This window comes from Pseudophryne corroboree, chromosome 1, assembly GCF_028390025.1.
Source record: "Pseudophryne corroboree isolate aPseCor3 chromosome 1, aPseCor3.hap2, whole genome shotgun sequence".
Classification (NCBI taxonomy): domain Eukaryota; kingdom Metazoa; phylum Chordata; class Amphibia; order Anura; family Myobatrachidae; genus Pseudophryne; species Pseudophryne corroboree.
In genome coordinates, this window is record NC_086444.1 from 662,900,741 (window position 1) to 662,926,223 (window position 25,483).

Genomic DNA, 25,483 nt, shown 5'->3' on the forward strand with positions numbered 1-25,483 from the left:
CTGTACTGTACTACTATATATATACTGGTGGTCCTCAAAATGCTGCACTGTACTACTATACTGCTCACAACAATGCAGCACAGATATGGATACTTGAAGTGACACCGAGCTGCAAGATACAGCAATGGACTACTGTACTGTACTACTAAATACTGTTGGTCCCCAAAATGCTGCACTGTACTACTATACTGCTCACAAACAATGCAGCACAGATATGGATACTTGAAGTGACACGGAGCTGCAAGATACAGCAATGGCCTACTGTACTGTACTACTATATATGTACTGTTGGTCCTCAAAATGCTGCACTGTACTACTATACTGCTCACAAACAATGCAGCGCAGATATGGATACTTGAAGTGACACGGAGCTGCAAGATACAGCAATGGCCTACTGTACTGTACTACTATATATGTACTGTTGGTCCCTAAAATGCTGCACTGTACTACTATACTGCTCACAAACAATGCAGCACAGATATGGATACTTGAAGTGACACGGAGCTGCAAGATACAGCAATGGACTACTGTACTGTACTACTAAATACTGTTGGTCCCCAAAATGCTGCACTGTACTACTATACTGCTCACAAACAATGCAGCACAGATATGGATACTTGAAGTGACACGGAGCTGCAAGATACAGCAATGGCCTACTGTACTGTACTACTATATATGTACTGTTGGTCCTCAAAATGCTGCACTGTACTACTATACTGCTCACAAACAATGCAGCGCAGATATGGATACTTGAAGTGACACGGAGCTGCAAGATACAGCAATGGCCTACTGTACTGTACTACTATATATGTACTGTTGGTCCCTAAAATGCTGCACTGTACTACTATACTGCTCACAAACAATGCAGCACAGATATGGATACTTGAAGTGACACGGAGCTGCAAGATACAGCAATGGCCTACTGTACTGTACTACTATATATATATATACTGGTGGTCCTCAAAATGCTGCACTGTACTACTATACTGCTCACAACAATGCAGCACAGATATGGATACTTGAAGTGACACAGAGCTGCAAGATACAGCAATGGACTACTGTACTGTACTACTATATACTGTTGGTCCCCAAAATGCTGCACTGTACTACTATACTGCTCACAAACAATGCAGCACAGATATGGATACTTGAAGTGACATGGAGCTGCAAGATACAGCAATGGCCTACTGTACTGTACTACTATATATATACTGGTGGTCCTCAAAATGCTGCACTGTACTACTATACTGCTCACAACAATGCAGCACAGATATGGATACTTGAAGTGACACGGAGCTGCAAGATACAGCAATGGACTACTGTACTGTACTACTATATACTGTTGGTCCCCAAAATGCTGCACTGTACTACTATACTGCTCACAAACAATGCAGCACAGAAATGGATACTTGAAGTGACACGGAGCTGCAAGATACAGCAATGGACTACTGTACTGTACTACTATATATATATACTGGTTGTCCCCAAAATGCTGCACTGTACTACTATACTGCTTACAAACAATGCAGCACAGATATGGATACTTGAAGTGACACAGAGCTGCAAGATACAGCAATGGCCTACTGTACTGTACTACTATATATATACTGGTGGTCCCCAAAATGCTGCACTGTACTACTATACTGCTCAAAAACAATGCAGCACAGGTATGGATACTTGAAGTGACACGGAGCTGCAAGATACAGCAATGGCCTACTGTACTTTACTACTATATATATATACTGGTTGTCCCCGAAATGCTGCACTGTACTACTATATATAATATATATATATAGTATATACTGGTCACACAACAATGCAGCAGATATTGAGCACTGATAATCAGGATACTGTCTAGAACTGAGTCTGACACGGATCTGCAAGATACAGCAATGGCCTACTGTACTGTACTACTATAATTATATACTGGTGGTCCCCACAATGCAGCACACTGAGCACAGATATTTGCAGCACACTGAGCACAGATATGGAGCTTTTCAGGCAGAGAACGTAGATATTTGCAGCACACTGAGCACAGATATGGAGGTTTTCAGGCAGAGAACGTAGATATTTGCAGCACACTGAGCACAGATATTTGCAGCACACTGAGCACAGATATGGAGCTTTTCAGGCAGAGAACGTAGCCACGTCCTCTCCGTTCAATCTCCAATGCACGAGTGAAAATGGCGGCGACGCGCGGCTCTTTATATGGAATACGAATCTTGCGAGAATCCGACAGCGGGATGATGACGTTCGTCCTCGTTCGGGTTAACCGAGCAAGGCGGGAAGATCCGAGGCTGCCTCGGACCCGTGAAAAACACGTGAAGTTCGGGGGGGTTCGGATCTCGACGAACCCAACCCGCTCATCTCTAGTTACAACTAGGGTTAATGATAAAGTTGAAACAGCATATGCGGGACATAGATATGTGTATGATTCTTGATGCTTGGTTCTCTTTATTATTTTTGTTAGTGACATTCTGTTTCTGTATCAATAGGAACCCAGGGCATGCTTGCCAAATGTTTGGCTGTGCCCTTTGGGAGGGGGAACCAGGTTGGCAGTGCGCAACTAAGTGGACAATGTCAGATCTTGGTGAGTTTCCATTACCGTTGAGGTAGGGGAAGCAATGGAGGATTCACTGATGGTCGGAATTAGACGAAGAGGTAGAATATAGTTCCTTCTCATGTACACAATGGTGTTGGTGAATATGTATTAGGAAATGAGGAAGACCTGAAATCACAATGGAAGTTGAGTATTAAGCACTAAGTTAACTATGTAAACGCTGTGGTATAGTACTAGATACTTTGAGATGCAGAGCAGTTCTAGTTAAACAGGATACAGTATACTGAGCTGCGGAACAGTTCCAGTTATATAGGATATACTGAGCTGCGGGACAGTTCCAGTTACACAGGATATACTGAGCTGCGGAGCAGTTCCAGTTATACAGAATATACTTGAAATGCAGAGCAGTTCCAGTTATACAGAATATACTGAGCTGCAGAGTAACTCCAGTTACACAGGATAAACAGAGCTATGGAGCAGTTCCAATTACACAGGATAGCTGTGGAGCAGTTCCAGCTATACAGGATATACTTGAGATGCAGAACGGCTTTACAGGATGTGCAGGGAGGCAAGCAGTTCCAGTCAAGCTGGATAACCCCAGACCAAGCACAGTTAGCAGGGAAAACAGCAGATTTCCAATATAGGCAAGGTGGACTGAAGTATAACCAAGCGCATGCAGAGCACAAAGCGGGCAAGGGTTCATTTAAGGCACCAGGACAGATTCCAATAACCGCAGAAGGGAGCAGTAACAAACAGCCTCTAGGAATAGTGACTTGTTGCACTGGCGATTCTCCTCTGGGCTGGACTGGCTTTATATGCACCACCAAAGGGGAGATGGATAAAGAGTGTTAAAGCACCAGCCAACCAGCTCCTACCTGTCATTTTTAAAACACAGCCTGTGACATGGCAGTTAGGAAGCTGGTTGACTGGTCATTTATCACTCTTTATCCATCTCCCCTTTATCTCTTTTTAAGGCTTAATACATTTGGGCCTGGGCCTTAATTCGCTGAGAACGTGTCTTTAGGGCCCAGCCCCCACTCCCCTTGTTACATCTAAGGGATAGTTTGATTTTGTCTTTTTTAGGGGGATTTCCTGCAAAATAGCTTTAATAAACATGTCCCTACATAAAAAAATATCTGTAAAAAGTAGTGATGAGCGGGTTCGGTTCCTCGGAATCCGAACCCGCCCGAACTTCAGCTTTTTTTACACGGATCCGAGCGACTCGAATCTTCCCGCCTTGCTCGGTTAACCCGAGCGCGCCCGAACGTCATCATGACGCTGTCGGATTCTCGCGAGGCTCGGATTCTATCGCGAGACTCGGATTCTATATAAGGAGCCGCGCGTCGCCGCCATTTTACACGTGCATTGAGATTGATAGTGAGAGGACGTGGCTGGCGTCCTCTCCGTTTAGAGAAGAAATAGATAGGAGAGTGAGAGTGAGACAGTGACACTTCATTTACTGGAGCTTAGGAGGAGTACTCAGACAGAGAGTGCAGAATTTTGCTGATAGTATTAGTTAGTTATACTAGTGACAGAGTGAGACAGTGACACTTCATTTACTGGAGCTTAGGAGGAGTACTCAGACAGAGAGTGCAGAATTTTGCTGATAGTATTAGTTAGTTATACTAGTGACTGACCAGTGACCACCAGTGCAGTTTTATATTATTTAATATAATCCGTTCTCTGCCTGAAAAAACGATACACAGTGACTCAGTCACATACCATATCTGTGCTCAGCCCAGTGTGCTGCATCATCTATGTATAATATCTGACTGTGCTCACACAGCTTAATTGTGGGGGAGACTGGGGAGCAGTTAGGTTATAGCAGGAGCCAGGAGTACATATTAAAATTAAACAGTGCACACTTTTTTTCTGCAGGAGTGCCACTGCCAGTGTGACTGACCAGTGACCTGACCACCAGTATATAGTATACTATATTGTATTGTGAATGTCTGCCTGTAAAAGTTAAACACACGTCGTGTGACTTGTGTGGTGTTTTTTTATTCTATAAAATAAAAAACTCATTCTGCTGACAGACAGTGTCCAGCAGGTCCGTCATTATATAATATATACCTGTCCGGCTGCAGTAGTGATATATATATATTTTTTATATCATTATTTATCATCCAGTCGCAGCAGACACAGTACGGTAGTTCACGGCTGTAGCTACCTCTGTGTCGGCACTCGGCAGTCCATCCATAATTGTATACCACCTACCCGTGGTTTTTTTTTTCTTTCTTCTTTATACATACTACATCTCATTATCATCCAGTCTATATTAGCAGCAGACACAGTACAGTACGGTAGTCCACGGCTGTAGCTACCTCTGTGTCGGCACTCGGCAGTCCGTCCATAATTGTATACCACCTACCCGTGGTTTTTTTTTTCTTTCTTCTTTATACATACTACATCTCATTATCAACCAGTCTATATTAGCAGCAGACACAGTACGGTAGTCCACGGCTGTAGCTACCTCTGTGTCGACACTCGGCAGTCCATCCATAATTGTATACCACCTACCCGTGTTTTTTTTTTCTTTCTTCTTTATACATACTACATCTCATTATCATCCAGTCTATATTAGCAGCAGATACAGTACAGTACGGTAGTCCACGGCTGTAGCTACCTCTGTGTCGGCACTCGGCAGTCCATCCATAATTGTATACCACCTACCCGTGGTTTTTTTTTCTTTCTTCTTTATACATACATACTACATCTCTTTATCAACCAGTCTATATTAGCAGCAGACACAGTACAGTAGTCCACGGCTGTAGCTACCTCTGTGTCGGCACTCGGCAGTCCATCCATAATTGTATACCACCTACCCGTGGTTTTTTTTTTCTTCCTTCTTTATACATACATACTACATCTCTTTATCAACCAGTCTATATTAGCAGCAGACACAGTACGGTAGTCCACGGCTGTAGCTACCTCTGTGTCGGCACTCGGCAGTCCGTCCATAATTGTATACCACCTACCCGTGGTTTTTTTTTCTTTCTTCTTTATACATACATACTACATCTCTTTATCAACCAGTCTATATTAGCAGCAGACACAGTACGGTAGTCCACGGCTGTAGCTACCTCTGTGTCGGCACTCGGCAGTCCATCCATAATTGTATACCACCTACCCGTGTTTTTTTTTTTCTTTCTTCTTTATACATACATACTACATCTCATTATCATCCAGTCTATATTAGCAGCAGACACAGTACAGTACGGTAGTCCACGGCTGTAGCTACCTCTGTGTCGGCACTCGGCAGTCCATCCATAATTGTATACCACCTACCCGTGGTTTTTTTTTCTTTCTTCTTTATACATACATACTACATCTCTTTATCAACCAGTCTATATTAGCAGCAGACACAGTACGGTAGTCCACGGCTGTAGCTACCTCTGTGTCGGCACTCGGCAGTCCGTCCATAATTGTATACCACCTACCCGTGGTTTTTTTTTCTTTCTTCTTTATACATACATACTACATCTCTTTATCAACCAGTCTATATTAGCAGCAGACACAGTACGGTAGTCCACGGCTGTAGCTACCTCTGTGTCGGCACTCGGCAGTCCATCCATAATTGTATACCACCTACCCGTGGTTTTTTTTTCTTTCTTCTTTATACATACTACATCTCATTATCATCCAGTCTATATTAGCAGCAGACACAGTACAGTACGGTAGTCCACGGCTGTAGCTACCTCTGTGTCGGCACTCGGCAGTCCGTCCATAATTGTATACCACCTACCCGTGGTTTTTTTTTTCTTTCTTCTTTATACATACTACATCTCATTATCAACCAGTCTATATTAGCAGCAGACACAGTACGGTAGTCCACGGCTGTAGCTACCTCTGTGTCGGCACTCGGCAGTCCATCCATAATTGTATACCACCAACCCGTGGTTTTTTTTTCTTTCTTCTTTATACATACTACATCTCATTATCATCCAGTCTATATTAGCAGCAGACACAGTACAGTACGGTAGTCCACGGCTGTAGCTACCTCTGTGTCGGCACTCGGCAGTCCATCCATAATTGTATACCACCTACCCGTGGTTTTTTTTTCTTTCTTCTTTATACATACATACTACATCTCTTTATCAACCAGTCTATATTAGCAGCAGACACAGTACGGTAGTCCACGGCTGTAGCTACCTCTGTGTCGGCACTCGGCAGTCCGTCCATAATTGTATACCACCTACCCGTGGTTTTTTTTTCTTTCTTCTTTATACATACATACTACATCTCATTATCATCCAGTCTATATTAGCAGCAGACACAGTACAGTACAATAGTCCACGGCTGTAGCTACCTCTGTGTCGGCACTCGGCAGTCCATCCATAATTGTATACTAGTATCCATCCATCTCCATTGTTTACCTGAGGTGCCTTTTAGTTGTGCCTATTAAAATATGGAGAACAAAAATGTTGAGGTTCCAAAATTAGGGAAAGATCAAGATCCACTTCCACCTCGTGCTGAAGCTGCTGCCACTAGTCATGGCCGAGACGATGAAATGCCAGCAACGTCGTCTGCCAAGGCCGATGCCCAATGTCATAGTACAGAGCATGTCAAATCCAAAACACCAAATATCAGTAAAAAAAGGACTCCAAAACCTAAAATAAAATTGTCGGAGGAGAAGCGTAAACTTGCCAATATGCCATTTACCACACGGAGTGGCAAGGAACGGCTGAGGCCCTGGCCTATGTTCATGGCTAGTGGTTCAGCTTCACATGAGGATGGAGGCACTCAGCCTCTCGCTAGAAAAATGAAAAGACTCAAGCTGGCAAAAGCAGTAGCACCGCAAAGAACTGTGCGTTCTTCGAAATCCCAAATCCACAAGGAGAGTCCAATTGTGTCGGTTGCGATGCCTGACCTTCCCAACACTGGACGTGAAGAGCATGCGCCTTCCACCATTTGCACGCCCCCTGCAAGTGCTGGAAGGAGCACCCGCAGTCCAGTTCCTGATAGTCAGATTGAAGATGTCAGTGTTGAAGTACACCAGGATGAGGAGGATATGGGTGTTGCTGGCGCTGGGGAGGAAATTGACCAGGAGGATTCTGATGGTGAGGTGGTTTGTTTAAGTCAGGCACCCGGGGAGACACCTGTTGTCCGTGGGAGGAATATGGCCGTTGACATGCCTGGTGAAAATACCAAAAAAATCAGCTCTTCGGTGTGGAAGTATTTCACCAGAAATGCGGACAACATTTGTCAAGCCGTGTGTTCCCTTTGTCAAGCTGTAATAAGTAGGGGTAAGGACGTTAACCACCTCGGAACATCCTCCCTTATACGTCACCTGCAGCGCATTCATAATAAGTCAGTGACAAGTTCAAAAACTTTGGCCGACAGCGGAAGCAGTCCACTGACCAGTAAATCCCTTCCTCTTGTAACCAAGCTCACGCAAACCACCCCACCAACTCCCTCAGTGTCAATTTCCTCCTTCCCCAGGAATGCCAATAGTCCTGCAGGCCATGTCACTGGCAATTCTGATGATTCCTCTCCTGCCTGGGATTCCTCCGATGCATCCTTGCGTGTAACGCCTACTGCTGCTGGCGCTGCTGTTGTTGCTGCTGGGAGTCGATGGTCATCCCAGAGGGGAAGTCGTAAGCCCACTTGTACTACTTCCAGTAAGCAATTGACTGTTCAACAGTCCTTTGCGAGGAAGATGAAATATCACAGCAGTCATCCTGCTGCAAAGCGGATAACTGAGGCCTTGACAACTATGTTGGTGTTAGACGTGCGTCCGGTATCCGCCGTTAGTTCACAGGGAACTAGACAATTTATTGAGGCAGTGTGCCCCCGTTACCAAATACCATCTAGGTTCCACTTCTCTAGGCAGGCGATACCGAGAATGTACACGGACGTCAGAAAAAGACTCACCAGTGTCCTAAAAAATGCAGTTGTACCCAATGTCCACTTAACCACGGACATGTGGACAAGTGGAGCAGGGCAGGGTCAGGACTATATGACTGTGACAGCCCACTGGGTAGATGTATGGACTCCCGCCGCAAGAACAGCAGCGGCGGCACCAGTAGCAGCATCTCGCAAACGCCAACTCTTTCCTAGGCAGGCTACGCTTTGTATCACCGCTTTCCAGAATACGCACACAGCTGAAAACCTCTTACGGCAACTGAGGAAGATCATCGCGGAATGGCTTACCCCAATTGGACTCTCCTGTGGATTTGTGGCATCGGACAACGCCAGCAATATTGTGTGTGCATTAAATATGGGCAAATTCCAGCACGTCCCATGTTTTGCACATACCTTGAATTTGGTGGTGCAGAATTTTTAAAAAAACGACAGGGGCGTGCAAGAGATGCTGTCGGTGGCCAGAAGAATTGCGGGACACTTTCGGCGTACAGGCACCACGTACAGAAGACTGGAGCACCACCAAAAACTACTGAACCTGCCCTGCCATCATCTGAAGCAAGAAGTGGTAACGAGGTGGAATTCAACCCTCTATATGCTTCAGAGGTTGGAGGAGCAGCAAAAGGCCATTCAAGCCTATACAATTCAGCACGATATAGGAGGTGGAATGCACCTGTCTCAAGCGCAGTGGAGAATGATTTCAACGTTGTGCAAGGTTCTGATGCCCTTTGAACTTGCCACACGTGAAGTCAGTTCAGACACTGCCAGCCTGAGTCAGGTCATTCCCCTCATCAGGCTTTTGCAGAAGAAGCTGGAGACATTGAAGGAGGAGCTAACACGGAGCGATTCCGCTAGGCATGTGGGACTTGTGGATGGAGCCCTTAATTCGCTTAACAAGGATTCACGGGTGGTCAATCTGTTGAAATCAGAGCACTACATTTTGGCCACCATGCTCGATCCTAGATTTAAAGCCTACCTTGGATCTCTCTTTCCGGCAGACACAAGTCTGCTGGGGTTGAAAGACCTGCTGGTGAGAAAATTGTCAAGTCAAGCGGAACGCGACCTGTCAACATCTCCTCCTTCACATTCTCCCGCAACTGGGGGTGCGAGGAAAAGGCTCAGAATTCCGAGCCCACCCGCTGGCGGTGATGCAGGGCAGTCTGGAGCGACTGCTGATGCTGACATCTGGTCCGGACTGAAGGACCTGACAACGATTACGGACATGTCGTCTACTGTCACTGCATATGATTCTCTCAACATTGAAAGAATGGTGGAGGATTATATGAGTGACCGCATCCAAGTAGGCACGTCACACAGTCCGTACTTATACTGGCAGGAAAAAGAGGCAATTTGGAGGCCCTTGCACAAACTGGCTTTATTCTACCTAAGTTGCCCTCCCACAAGTGTGTACTCCGAAAGAGTGTTTAGTGCCGCCGCTCACCTTGTCAGCAATCGGCGTACGAGGTTACATCCAGAAAATGTGGAGAAGATGATGTTCATTAAAATGAATTATAATCAATTCCTCCGCGGAGACATTGACCAGCAGCAATTGCCTCCACAAAGTACACAGGGAGCTGAGATGGTGGATTCCAGTGGGGACGAATTGATAATCTGTGAGGAGGGGGATGTACACGGTGATATATCGGAGGATGATGATGAGGTGGACATCTTGCCTCTGTAGAGCCAGTTTGTGCAAGGAGAGATTAATTGCTTCTTTTTTGGGGGGGGTCCAAACCAACCCGTCATATCAGTCACAGTCGTGTGGCAGACCCTGTCACTGAAATTATGGGTTGGTTAAAGTGTGCATGCCCTGTTTATACAACATAAGGGTGGGTGGGAGGGCCCAAGGACAATTCCATCTTGCACCTCTTTTTTCTTTTCTTTTTCTTTGCGTCATGTGCTGTTTGGGGAGGGTTTTTTGGAAGGGCCATCCTGCGTGACACTGCAGTGCCACTCCTAGATGGGCCCGGTGTTTGTGTCGGCCACTAGGGTCGCTTATCTTACTCACACAGTCAGCTACCTCACTGCGCCTCTTTTTTTCTTTGCGTCATGTGCTGTTTGGGGAGGGTTTTTTGGAAGGGCCATCCTGCGTGACACTGCAGTGCCACTCCTAGATGGGCCCGGTGTTTGTGTCGGCCACTAGGGTCGCTTATCTTACTCACACAGTCAGCTACCTCATTGCGCCTCTTTTTTTCTTTGCGTCATGTGCTGTTTGGGGAGGGTTTTTTGGAAGGGACATCCTGCGTGACACTGCAGTGCCACTCCTAGATGGGCCCGGTGTTTGTGTCGGCCACTAGGGTCGCTTATCTTACTCACACAGCGACCTCGGTGCAAATTTTAGGACTAAAAATAATATTGTGAGGTGTGAGGTATTCAGAATAGACTGAAAATGAGTGTAAATTATGGTTTTTGAGGTTAATAATACTTTGGGATCAAAATGACCCCCAAATTCTATGATTTAAGCTGTTTTTTAGGGTTTTTAAAAAAAAACACCCGAATCCAAAACACACCCGAATCCGACAAAAAAAATTCGGTGAGGTTTTGCCAAAACGCGGTCGAACCCAAAACACGGCCGCGGAACCGAACCCAAAACCAAAACACAAAACCCGAAAAATTTCCGGCGCTCATCTCTAGTAAAAAGACATTTGGCCAGTATTTGTGCATTACAGTTACAAAATGTGAGCATAATCTACTTATGCGGTATATTACCTGTAGGTGTAAAATGTACAGTTATTTGATGGTGCTTCGAATTTTCTTCTGATCTCTTCTGAGGACTGCCATCATATTCGGCATTGCAAGACACAACATTGTTTTCCTTGTGCTCTGGCCTACAGTTCTGCGTGCCATTAGCTTTGAAAGTAGAAAGCAGTAACAAATAAAAGGTGAAGCCTTAGACAGAAATAAAGCCATTGGAATTATATGTAAATTAAAACATCTCATTGTAACCTAAGTATATGTAAATGATGTAAAAAGTTGTGCAAATACATTAGCATATTATAAAAAAATGAACACACAACTTTGCCATATATAATAAAAAACTGTCCTGCTGAAAAATATTATGAGTTAACGTCATATCCAGAAACCTATGGAGGTTGCTTTGCAGTCGGAAATGGCGGGAACCTCCATCTTAAATACTGGGGATCCTTAGATTTTCAGGGGATCCCCCCAAAATAAAAAATGAGTTCCTGCAATTTCAGCTTAATAAATATGCAGAAAACAAGAAGCAGAGGTGTAATGTTGCTGGTGTTGAGACTCTTTCACTAAACAAACTGAACAATAATAGAACCAAAGGGCGATGCCGTGACTCTAAGAACATTCACCAAGGGAACTATGATTCATACCGCACATCAATTTGTACATACTGCTGGTAGGTGCACTTGAAATAAAACTCTACAAACTACTTTTATTGAAATATAAAGTCCTCCAAATAAATGTATACTTGGACTGTTGCAGGGGTCACTACAAGGAAAATACTACTGACAACTGGAAGAAAACACATACACCTAGGAATAATAAATTAGATTTTACTTACCGGTAAATCTATTTCTCGTAGTCCGTAGTGGATGCTGGGGACTCCGTAAGGACCATGGGGAATAGACGGGCTCCGCAGGAGACATGGGCACTTTAAGAAAGAATTTGGATTCTGGTGTGCTCTGGCTCCTCCCTCTATGTCCCTCCTCCAGACCTCAGTTAAAGAAACTGTGCCCGGAAGAGCTGACAGTACAAGGAAAGGATTTTGGGAATCCAGGGTAAGACTCATACCAGCCACACCAATGACACCGTATAACTTGTGATAACTTTACCCAGTTAACAGTATGAACAATAACAGAGCATCAGATAACCCCTGATGCAACTATAACATAACCCTTATTTAAGAAATAACTATATACAAGCATTGCAGAAAAAGTCCGCACTTGGGACGGGCGCCCAGCATCCACTACGGACTACGAGAAATAGATTTACCGGTAAGTAAAATCTTATTTTCTCTAACGTCCTAGTGGATGCTGGGTACTCCGTAAGGACCATGGGGATTATACCAAAGCTCCCAAACGGGCGGGAGAGTGCGGATGACTCTGCAGCACCGATTGAGCAAACGATAGGTCCTCCTCAGCCAGGGTATCAAACTTGTAGAACTTTGCAAACGTATTTGCACCTGACCAAGTAGCAGCTCGGCATAGCTGTAATGCCGAGACCCCTCGGGCAGCCGCCCAAGAAGAGCCCACCTTCTAGTGGAATGGGCTTTCACTGATTTTGGCTGCGGCAATCCAGCCACAGAATAAGCCTGCTGAATCGTGTTACAGATCCAGCGAGCAATAGTCTGCTTTGAAGCAGGAGCTCCAAGCTTGTTGGTTGCATACAGGATAAACAGTGACTGTTTTCCTGACTCTAGCCGTTCTGGCTACATAAACTTTTAAAGCCCAGACCACATCAAGTAACTCGGAATCCTCCAAGTCACGAGTAGCCACAGGCACCACAATAGGTTGGTTCATATGAAAGGATGAGACCACTTTTGGCAGAAATTGTGGACGTGTCCTAAATTCCGCTCTATCCAAATGGAAAATCAGATATGGGCTTTTATGAGACAAAGCCGCTAATTCTGACACGCGCTTAGCCGAAGCCAAGGCTAATAGCATGACCACCTTCCACGTGAGATATTTCAACTCCACTGTTTTAAGTGGTTCAAACCAGTGTGATTTCAGGAAACTCAACACCACGTTAAGATCCCAAGGTGCCACTGGAGGCACAAAGGGAGGCTGAATATGCAGCACTCCTTTCACAAACGTCTGAACTTCTGGCAGAGAAGCCAACTCCTTTTGAAAGAAAATGGAAAGGGCCGAAATCTGGACCTTAATTGAGCCTAACTTCAGGCCCAAATCCACTCCTGACTGAAGGAAGTGAAGGAAACGGCCCAGCTGAAACTCCTCTGTAGGAGCATTGCTGGCCTCACACCAAGAAACATATTTTCGCCATATCCGGTGATAATGTTTCGCTGTTACGTCCTTCCTAGCCTTTATCAGCGTAGGAATGACCTCCTCCGGAATACCCTTTTCTGCTAGGATCCGGCGTTCAACCGCCATGCCGTCAAACGCAGCCGCGGTAAGTCTTGGAAGAGACAGGGTCCCTGTTGCAACAGGTCCTGTCTTAGAGGAAGAGGCCACGGATCCTCTGTGAGCAATTCTTGCAGATCTGGATACCAAGTCCTTCGTGGCCAATCTGGAACAATGAGAATTGTTCTTACTCCTCTTTTTCTTATTATCCTCAGTACCTTGGGTATGAGAGGAAGAGGAGGAAATACATAGACCGACTGGAACACCCACGGTGTCACCAGGGCGTCTACAGCTACCGCCTGAGGATCCCTTGACCTGGCGCAATAGCTCTGTAGCTTTTTGTTGAGGTGTGACGCCATCATGTCTATCTGTGGTAGTTCCCACCGACTTGTAATCTGTGTGAAGACTTCTTGATGAAGTCCCCACTCTCCCGGGTGGAGGTCGTGCCTGCTGAGGAAGTCTGCTTCCCAGTTGTCCACTCCCGGGATGAACACTGCTGACAGTGCACTTACGTGATTCTCCGCCCAGCGAAGAATCCTGGTGGCTTCCGCCATCGCCACTCTGCTCCTTGTGCCGCCTTGGCGGTTTACATGAGCCACTGCGGTTATGTTGTCTGACTGAATCAGAATCGGTTGGTCGCGAAGTAGGGACTCCGCTTGACGTAGGGCGTTGTATATGGCCCTTAGTTCCAGGATGTTGATGTGAAGGCAAGTCTCCTGACTTGACCACAGGCCTTGGAAATTTCTTCCCTGCGTGACTGCCCCCCACCCCCGGAGGCTTGCATCCGTGGTCACCAGGACCCAGTCCTGAATGCCGAATCTGCGGCCCTCCAGAAGGTGAGCACTCTGCAGCCACCACATGATAGACACCCTGGCCCTCGGGGATAGGGTGATTAACCGATGCATCTGAAGATGTGATCCGGACCACTTGTCCAGGAGATCCCATTGAAAGGTCCTCGCATGGAACCTGCCGAAGGGAATGGCCTCATAAGATGCCACCATCTTTCCCAGGACTCGTGTGCAGTGATGCACCGACACCTTTTTTGGTTTTAATAGCTCTCTGACCAGTGTCATGAGTTCCTGAGCCTTCTCCATCGGGAGATAAACCCTCTTCTGGTCTGTGTCCAGAATCATGCCCAGGAAGGGCAGACGAGTCGTAGGAATCAACTGCGACTTTGGAATATTCAGAATCCAGCCGTGCTGTCCTAACACTTCCAGAAAGCGTGCTACGCTGATCAGTAACTGCTCTCTTGACCTCGCTTTTATGAGGAGATCGTCCAAGTATGGGATAATTGCGACCCCTTGCTTCCGCAGGAGTACCATCATTTCTGCCATCACCTTGGTAAATATTCTCAGTGCCGTGGAGAGACCAAACGGCAACGTCTGAAATTGGTAATGACAATCCTGTACCACAAATCTGAGGTACGCCTGATGAGGTGGATAAATGGGGACATGAAGGTATGCATCCTTTATGTCCAGTGACACCATAAAATCCCCCTCTTCCAGGCTTGCAATGACCGCTCTGAGCGATTCCATCTTGAACTTGAACCTTTTCAGGTATATGTTCAGGGATTTTAAATTTAATATGGGTCTGACCGAACCGTCCGGTTTCGGTACCACAAACATGGTCGAATAACAACCCTTCCCTTGTTGAAGGAGGGGAACCTTGACCACCACCTGCTGAAGATACAATTTGTGAATTGCAGCTAACACTACTTTCCTCTCTAATGGGGAAGCTGGCAGGGCCGATTTGAAGTATCGGTGAGGGGGCATTTCTTCGAATTCCAGCTTGTATCCCTGAGACACAATCTCTATTGCCCAGGGATCCACCTGGGAGTGAACCCACTTGTGGCTGAAATTTCGGAGACGCGCCCCCACCGGCCCTAGCTCCGCCTGTGGAGCCCCAGAGTCATGCGGTGGATTTAGTGGAAGCCGGGGAGGACTTCTGTTCCTGGGAACTAGCTGTGTTGTGCAGCTTCCTTCCTCTGCCCCTGCCTCTGGCAAGAAAGGACGCACCTCGGACTTTCTTGCCTTTTTGTGATCGAAAGGACTGCATTTGGTAATACGGTGCTTTCTTAGATTGTGAGGGAACATATGGCAAAAAAATTGACTTTCCAGCAGTAGCTGTGGAGACCAGGTCCGAGAGACCCTCCCCAAACAGTTCCTCACCCTTGTAAGGTAAAACCTCCATGTGCCTTTTTGAGTCGGCATCGCCTGTCCATTGCCGAGTCCACAGGACCCTTCTGGCAGAAATCGACATTGCATTTATTCTAGAGCCCAGTAGGCTAATGTCTCTTTGAGCATCTCTCATATATAGGACAGCGTCTTTTATATGCCCCAGGGTCATTAATATAGTATCCTTGTCTAAGGTATCAAGTTCCTCAGACAAGGTATCCGTCCATGCTGCTACAGCACTACACACCCAGGCCGACGCAATTGCCGGCCTTAGTAAGGTACCTGAATGTATATAAATGGACTTCAGGGTACCCTCTTGCTTTCTATCCGCAGCATCTTTTAGGGTGGCCGTGTCCTGTGACGGCAGGGCTACCCTCTTGGATAAGCGTGTGAGAGCTTTGTCCACCCTAGGGGAGGATTCCCAGCGTAACCTGTCCGTTGGTGGGAAAGGATACGCCATAAGCATCCGTTTGGAAATCTGCAGTTTTTTATCTGGAGATTCCCAAGCCTTTTCACATAACTCATTTAGCTCATGTGAAGAGGGAAAGGTCACCTCCTGCCTTTTTTTCCCATACATATGAACCCTCTTGTCAGGGACTGGGGTTTCCTCTGTGATGTGCAACACATCCTTCATTGCTATAATCATATAACGGATGGCTTTAGCCAATTTAGGCTGTAACTTTGCATCATCGTAATCGACACTGGAGTCAGAATCCATGTCGGTATCTGTGTCAACAATTTGGGATAGTGGGCGCTTCTGAGACGCTGACGGCCTCTGCGACATCGGATCAGGCATGGGTTGAGACCCTGACTGTCCTAAGGTTTCAGCTTTATCCAACCTTTTATGCAAGGAATTAACATTATCATTTAAAACCTTCCACAAATCCATCCAATCAGGGGTCGGCGCCGTCGGCGGAGACTCCACATTCATTTGCTCCCGCTCTGCTTCCACATAGCCTTCCTCGTCAAACATGTCGACACAAGCGTACCGACACACCACAAACACACAGGGGATGCTCTTTTTTGAAGACAGTTCCCCCACAAGGCCCTTTGGAGAGACAGAGAGAGAGTATGCCAGCACACACCCCAGCGCTATATGTCCCAGGAATCACACAGTAACTTAGTGTTAACCCAGTAGCTACTGTATATTATATTTTTGCGCCAAATTTATGTGCCCCCCCTCTCTTTTTACCCTCCTCTACCTTGAATCTGCAGGGGACAGCCTGGGGAGCTTCCTCTCAGCGGAGCTGTGGAGAGAAAATGGCGCTGGCGAGTGCTGAGGAAGAAGCCCCGCCCCCTCAGCGGCGGGCTTCTGTCCCGCATTTCTGTGTAAAATTATGGCGGGGGCTCATACATATATACAGTGCCCAACTGTATATATGGCCAACTTTTGCCAAGAGGTTCCTAATTGCTGCCCAGGGCGCCCCCCCCCCCCCCTGCGCCCTGAACCCTACAGTGACTGGAGTATGTGGGTGTAGTGTGGGAGCAATGGCGCACAGCTGCAGTGCTGTGCGCTACCTCAGTGAAGACTGGAGTCTTCTGCCGCCGATTTCGAAGTCTTCTTGCTTCTATCACCCGCTTCTGTCTTCCGGCTCTGCGAGGGGGACGGCGGCGCGGCTCTGGGATCGGACGACGAGGGTGAGATCCTGTGTATGATCCCTCTGGAGCTAATGGTGTCCAGTAGCCTAAGAAGCAGGACCTATCTTCAGAGAGAATGGCTGCTTCTCTCCCCTCAGTCCCATGATGCAGGGAGTCTGTTGCCAGCAGAGCTCCCTGAAAATAAAAAACCTAACAAAATACTTTCTTATAGCAAGCTCAGGAGAGCTCACTGAGTAGCACCCAGCTCGTCCGGGCACAGATTCAAACTGAGGTCTGGAGGAGGGACATAGAGGGAGGAGCCAGAGCACACCAGAATCCAAATTATTTCTTAAAGTGCCCATGTCTCCTGCGGAGCCCGTCTATTCCCCATGGTCCTTACGGAGTCCCCAGCATCCACTAGGACGTTAGAGAAAATAGGATGTAGTTCCTCTTGTAAAAGTACTATTTAAATCATGACAGTCAACCTTAATTTAAACATAATAATTTAGAGGAAAATAACAAATAAGCAGGTGCGCGGCCAACAGCAGCAGGTAGGAGGAAGGTCAGTTCCTCAAAAACTAAGTAGTAGAAAAGAAAATGGGTACCAGCGCTGGCTGAATGGGGTCAAGTTGATATATTATCAACAATACTAAAAGTAATGATAATAATAATAACAACAATAATTGTAATGATAATGATAATAATAATGCGGATGGTTTGTTCTATGTGAAAAAACAATAACAATTTAATAACATCTCATATAAGACAATTCTAAAAGAAGAGGAATTCCTCTCGCCACTAGGTGGCGATAAAAGCTTGAATATAGCTTATCTGGACAAAATTCATAAATTTCACATTCTCCAATATTGAAGTATGTCCAATCCTAAAGGCTAGGACAGCCTCCCTCTGTGCATTCACTGTACTGGGTGGATATTTACCAGATCCCCTTGTTGATGTGCATCAGCCTTGGAACAAGTCCATGATGTAGCTGTAGGGGTATAGCCAATTTAATGGAGAAATCCAGTGATGGGAGAAAGTCCAAATAGTGCCAAGGAGGACACGGCTTTTGCGTGCCGGTTGGGAGAACGGAGTCCAGATGGAGCAGATAAATTCAAATCCAGATAGCCCTGCCTATCTGGATTTGAATTTATCTGCTCCATCTGGACTCCGTTCTCCCAACCGGCACGCAAAAGCCGTGTCCTCCTTGGCACTATTTGGACTTTCTCCCATCACTGGATTTCTCCATTAAATTGGCTATACCCCTACAGCTACATCATGGACTTGTTCCAAGGCTGATGCACATCAACAAGGGGATCTGGTAAATATCCACCCAGTACAGTGAATGCACAGAGGGAAGCTGTCCTAGCCTTTAGGATTGGACATACTTCAATATTGGAGAATGTGAAATTTATGAATTTTGTCCAGATAAGCTATATTCAAGCTTTTATCGCCACCTAGTGGCGAGAGGAATTCCTCTTCTTTTAGAATTGTCTTATATGAGATGTTATTAAATTGTTATTGTTTTTTCACATAGAACAAACCATCCGCATTATTATTATCATTATCATTACAATTATTGTTGTTATTATTATTATCATTACTTTTAGTATTGTTGATAATATATCAACTTGACCCCATTCAGCCAGCGCTGGTACCCATTTTCTTTTCTACATAATAATTTAGAGGGACATGCATTAGAGCCCCGAACCTGCATAGGAACAGATGCACACAAGAAACACATTCTTGTGGTTGTTCAATCAGGGGCAGCTCAGCTCATAAACGTGGCATTTGCACCATTTGCACCAGACCTACAAGTAGTTATACTTGAACCCAATGATAGCATAGTGATACAGCTTACAGTTTACTCAATTTGTATACAATATAATAATATAATGAAGGGAAGAAAGACAATTGTCTGGACAGTTATAACATACTAGTTACATTTTAGATATGAAATTTTATTAAAAAGATAGACTTAACAAATAAATCCAGAAATGAAGCCTGACCTAGATGGAACAATGAGGGTTTGTTCTATATACTGAATGCAAAGTATATTGGGCTTAATTCAGCATGGAATGCAGATACGAATGTGTTTGCATGTTGAATCTGTCTGGAGTGTGCGCGTGCGCACACAGTGAGATGCAATGGCATCTCACATATGTGAATGCCTCTGTCTGATTGACAGGGAGAGGGCGTTGCGTCGACATTTTGCGGGCAGCATTAGGGGTTTGCTGCGTTGTTCAGACCGTCTGTGGGGCGGGCCGTGGCGGCTGCATGAAGTCACACGCAGCCACTGCGACCCAAAAGATGGCGTGTTGCCGTCTACCTTAGCAGCTAAGTGTCACGAACCGGTCTCTTACCTCTGCGGGTTCTGGGGTTCATCCGTTGCCAGTGCGGTTGCTCGCGGTGCTGTGCGCCCGTGTGGGGACACGGCGTGATCAATGGCACAGGTAATGCAGAGTCTGGGAACTGTGAGTGCGGGGACCAAATGGCCTAAGGCACTGCGGTGTGTCTGCTGTATAGGAGGTGGCCATGTTGGAGACCAAATAGCTAATACAGAGCACTTGTGAAAACACCTGTGGGCAGGTGTAAGCCAATCCCGTGCTTGTGCTGCCTTTAAGTAGGCTGGGATTATGTTACTCTGGGCCAGTGCTTTGTTGTATCAAAGCTGTGCTCTAGCTCCGAGCTCTCTCCGTGCATTCCTGTGTGATTCCTGTGGTCCAGATATCGCCTCCGTTCCCAGAGGTCCGTCTGCAGCCTTCACTGCTGAAAGATCCACCGGCTCTCTGCTGTGCTGTCAGTTAATTGCACTCCTATTGGAAATAGTTGGATTCCCAGTGTCCTGCATGAGGTTACCTTGTCAGTCTGCCTATCATTCAAAGTCTGGAGGATTCTGTTTCTCTCAGCTGTTCGTTTGTTCAACTCTGCATTTAACCCATTCATCACCTTGTCTTCTACTACAGTTTCACAGTGATCTCCGGAACCCGCAAGTAACCCAATTCAGTACTTTTATTTGCTATGTTGTCATTACAAGGATAATTCATCACAGTCTCTCAGTTAACTCTCAAAGCTCCATTGCCAATTCTTACAGTTAATTCTCCATGTCTGCATTAACCAGTTAAACACAATCTGCAGTTCAGCATCAAAGCTTGTTTATATTTGCTATGTTGTCATAACAAGGATAATTCTTCAGTCTCTCAGTTAACTCTCAAAACTCCATTGCAAATCCTTACAGTTATCTCTTCATGTCTGCATTATCCAGTTAATAACATTCTGCAGTTCAGCATCAAAGCTTGTTTATATTTGCTATGTTGTCATAACAAGGATAATTCTTCAGTCTCTCAGTTAACTCTCAAAACTCCATTGCAAATCCTTACAGTTATCTCTTCATGTCTGCATTATCCAGTTAATCATATTCTGCAGTTCAGCATCAAAGCTCGTTTATATTTGGACAATCCAACATTTATTCATCAGCTTGTTTTGCATATGTTTCCATGAACATTTCTTTTATGTATTTTTGAGTTTTCTTTTGCATATTATTCCTGCAATACTTCAGTATAATATGATGATTAACAACTTGTCAGTTAACTCTTTACTGAATTGTTATTTTGAATAAATATATGAATCGGAACTTTCTTCGTCCTCCCTGCTTTCTTCATAGCCCAGCACCTACACCTGTGGTTGGTCCCGGGTTAACGCATTCACAAAAACACCCGGACCTGACAGTAAGCACTGGCCACATGGATCCGTCAAGTGACCAATTCGCAGGAGGCGGTGCTACGTCAGATATCCTTTCCCGTCTGGAAAACCAGGAGTCTATACAGACACAAATAGTGCAGTTTATGCAAACTATGGCAGACCGTTTAGAGACTCTTCATACGGCTATTAAAACGTTCCAAGTCCAGATTCCAGCCCCAGATGTCCCAGTTACCACTACAGCTTCTCCTGTGACGCTGCCTACGTCCCGCTTGCAGTTACCCTCTCCGAGTAAGTTTGACGGAACTCCAAAACTTTGCAGAGGATTCCTGAATCAATGCGAGATCCAGTTTGAACTGATGTCTGCCAGTTTCCCATCAGCTCGTTCTAAGGTTGCATATATTATTGCCCTCCTCTCCGGTCAGGCTCTGGAGTGGGCATCACCATTATGGGAGAGAGGTGATCCTATCCTCTCTAATTACAAAGAGTTCGTATCTTCCTTCCGGAGAATCTTTGACGAACCAGGCAGGACCACCTCAGCATCCTTGGAGATTCTCCGTCTACGTCAAGGTTTACGTCCTGTCAGTCAATATATTATTCAGTTTCGCACGTTGTCTTCAGAGTTAAACTGGAATGAGGAGGCCCTGATCGCCGCGTTTTGGAATGGACTTTCAGAAAGAATCAAGGATGATTTAACTATCCGGGATGTGCCAATTAAACTGGATGAATTGATTTCTCTCTGTAACAAACTTGATCTACGTTACAGGGAGCGATGTTTAGAGAAATCCAGGGCAGAGCGATCCAGTCCACGTGATCATCCTAGCCCTCGACAAGATTCTTCATCACAGTCTCCAGTAATGACTGAAGAACCTATGCAGATTGGGCACTCTCGCCTCACAGAGGAGGAACGACTTCGTCGTCGACAGGGTAACCTCTGCATGTACTGTGGGTCCTCCGAACATTTAGTTAAATTCTGCAAACTCCGACCGGGAAACTCTCGCCTCCTAGCTTATTCAAGAGAGGTTAAGCTAGGAGTTACTTTAGAATCACGTTCTGGGAAAGAGCCAACCTTGTCTATTCAATTAGAAGTTCCAAGTTCTACAGTGAAAGTTTCAGCCCTCCTAGATTCCGGGGCAGCCAAGAACTTCATCTCCTCAGCCTTTGTCATACGGTCTAAAGTTCAAACCATGCCCCTGGAAGCAGCAGTTGCTGTTACAGCAGTGGATGGAAGTCGAATTCCAGATGGTATAATTACTCATCGAACCGTATGTCTCAAGATGAAAGTTGGTGAGCTCCATTCCGAATACCTCTCCTTCTACGTGATTCCCAAAGCCTCTCAAGATGTGATACTTGGTTTACCTTGGCTGCAGAAACATAATCCTCAACTTAATTGGCAAACCATGGAAGTCCTTTCATGGGGTAAATCTTGTACCAAGGACTGTGTAGCTACAATTGTACCTCTTCGGTCAATTAGCCTTTCCGGTCTACCTCCGGTGTATCAATCCCTTGCGGATGTTTCCAGTAAGCAAGCAGCAGACTCTCTACCTCCTCATCGTGAATGGGACTGCCCAGTCGTCCTGGTTCCGGGCAAGACCCCTCCTAGGGGACAAATTCATCCGCTATCCATCCCAGAGACGCGAGCTATCCGGGATTGGTCCACTCCTACAACTCTCAAGGGGATTCAGCGATTTCTTGGCTTTGCTAATTTCTATAGGAGATTCATTAAGAATTATTCTACGTTAGCTGCTCCTATCACAGCCCTAACTCGCAAGGGAGCAAATCCTACGAACTGGTCTTCTGAAGCAATCAAAGCCTTCTCTGATTTAAAGCAAGCCTTTGTGTCAGCCCCCATTCTTCGACAGCCTGATTTGAATCGTCCCTTTCTACTAGAGGTGCATGCATCTACAGAAGCAGTAGGAGCTGTGTTGTCACAAGTCTTTGAAGATAAAAAGGTCCATCCCTGCGGATATTTCTCCCGTAAGTTCCTCCCGGCAGAGCGTAATTATGCAATCGGTGAGCAAGAGTTACTTGCCATCAAGTTGGCATTTGAGGAGTGGAGATACCTTCTAGAAGGAGCTCAACATCGCATTACAGTTTATACTGATCATAAGAATCTTCTGTATCTGCAGTCAGCTCAGTGTTTGAATCCACGACAAGCTCGATGGGCGCTTTTCTTCTCACGATTTGATTTCAAACTCACCTATCGTCCAGGGTCTCAGAACAAAAAGGGAGATGCCCTTTCCCGGTCCTTTGCTTCTTCTGAATTAAATGATGCTACCACGAATCAAGCCATTGTGAATCCTACGTCCTTCTTAATGACTCGAACCTCTCCAGTTCCTCCGCCTGGCAAGACCTTTGTCGCCACAAGTCTTCGAAAACGGCTGCTTACCTGGGCTCACTCCTCTTCCTTCATGGGTCATCCTGGGGTTCTAAAGACTCTCAAATTTATTCAACAGTCTTATTGGTGGCCACGTCTCAAAGCCGATGTCCAAGAGTTTATAGCAGCATGTCCTAAATGTGCCCAACATAAGAGTTCAAGAAGTTCTCCACCAGAGTTTCATCCATTGCCAGCCCTAGAGGTTCCAGCAGCAGATCAAGAGCTTCAACGTCTATCTAGCATCTGGAGTTGTGTACGTAAGTCCTTGGTCAAAACTTCCGCTCGTTATAAATCTTTTGCAGATAGAAAACGTAAAGCTGTACCGAGTTACAAAGTGGGAGACCAAGTTTGGATTTCTACGCGCAATCTCAAGTTCAAAGTTCCTTCTAAGAAATTTGCTCCCAAGTTTATTGGTCCATTTCCCATTGTTAAGGTACTCAACCCTGTGTCATACAAAGTCAAGTTGCCACCGTCTTTGAGAATTCCTAACGCCTTTCATACATCTTTACTGAAGCCTTTGATTCTCAATAAGTTCCGTACTACCCAGTCCAAAGCTCCTAAAGTTCACTCTTTGCAGAATGAGGAATTTGAAGTTAAAGAGATTGTGGACTCACGTTCCCGATATGGACGTTTACAGTTTCTGGTCGACTGGAAGGGTTACGGTCCAGAGGAAAGATCCTGGGTTTTCTCTGAAGATGTTCATGCTCCAAGACTGGTACAGAAATACTTCTCCAAAAATCCTGATAAGGTTCAAAGGTGTTCGGAGACCACCCTTAGAGGAGGGGGTACTGTCACGAACCGGTCTCTTACCTCTGCGGGTTCTGGGGTTCATCCGTTGCCAGTGCGGTTGCTCGCGGTGCTGTGCGCCCGTGTGGGGACACGGCGTGATCAATGGCACAGGTAATGCAGAGTCTGGGAACTGTGAGTGCGGGGACCAAATGGCCTAAGGCACTGCGGTGTGTCTGCTGTATAGGAGGTGGCCATGTTGGAGACCAAATAGCTAATACAGAGCACTTGTGAAAACACCTGTGGGCAGGTGTAAGCCAATCCCGTGCTTGTGCTGCCTTTAAGTAGGCTGGGATTATGTTACTCTGGGCCAGTGCTTTGTTGTATCAAAGCTGTGCTCTAGCTCTGAGCTCTCTCCGTGCATTCCTGTGTGATTCCCGTGGTCCAGATATCGCCTCCGTTCCCAGAGGTCTGTCTGCAGCCTTCACTGCTGAAAGATCCACCGGCTCTCTGCTGTGCTGTCAGTTAATTGCACTCCTATTGGAAATAGTTGGATTCCCAGTGTCCTGCATGAGGTTACCTTGTCAGTCTGCCTATCATTCAAAGTCTGGAGGATTCTGTTTCTCTCAGCTGTTCGTTTGTTCAACTCTGCATTTAACCCATTCATCACCTTGTCTTCTACTACAGTTTCACAGTGATCTCCGGAACCCGCAAGTAACCCAATTCAGTACTTTTATTTGCTATGTTGTCATTACAAGGATAATTCATCACAGTCTCTCAGTTAACTCTCAAAACTCCATTGCAAATCCTTACAGTTATCTCTTCATGTCTGCATTATCCAGTTAATAACATTCTGCAGTTCAGCATCAAAGCTTGTTTATATTTGCTATGTTGTCATAACAAGGATAATTCTTCAGTCTCTCAGTTAACTCTCAAAACTCCATTGCAAATCCTTACAGTTATCTCTTCATGTCTGCATTATCCAGTTAATCATATTCTGCAGTTCAGCATCAAAGCTCGTTTATATTTGGACAATCCAACATTTATTCATCAGCTTGTTTTGCATATGTTTCCATGAACATTTCTTTTATGTATTTTTGAGTTTTCTTTTGCATATTATTCCTGCAATACTTCAGTATAATATGATGATTAACAACTTGTCAGTTAACTCTTTACTGAATTGTTATTTTGAATAAATATATGAATCGGAACTTTCTTCGTCCTCCCTGCTTTCTTCATAGCCCAGCACCTACACCTGTGGTTGGTCCCGGGTTAACGGATTCACAAAAACACCCGGACCTGACACTAAGCTGCGTAGGCAGAAGTCATCCCTAAACATGCGAGAGCATCGCCGTCATGCGATGCGCTCGTAAGTTTGCAGGGGGAACAGGACCCAGCATGCGGAGTGGACTTGCCCTGTGCTGGGCGTCTCCCCACATGTCAGTGTACGCACATCTACGGC

General features: G+C 45.7%; 1 protein-coding gene across 7 annotated transcripts in view; it reads right to left on the reverse strand.

Moving 5' to 3' along the window:
* SHOC1 (shortage in chiasmata 1) overlaps nucleotides 1-25,483 on the reverse strand; it is a 642,525-nt gene that overhangs the window by 313,038 nt on the left and 304,004 nt on the right. For all 7 annotated transcript variants that reach the window (XM_063914688.1, XM_063914690.1, XM_063914693.1 and 4 more), the window contains one exon: nucleotides 11,132-11,272. In XM_063914688.1, coding sequence (XP_063770758.1) covers nucleotides 11,132-11,272 — 141 coding nt within the window. The remainder of the gene's footprint in view (nucleotides 1-11,131; nucleotides 11,273-25,483) is intronic.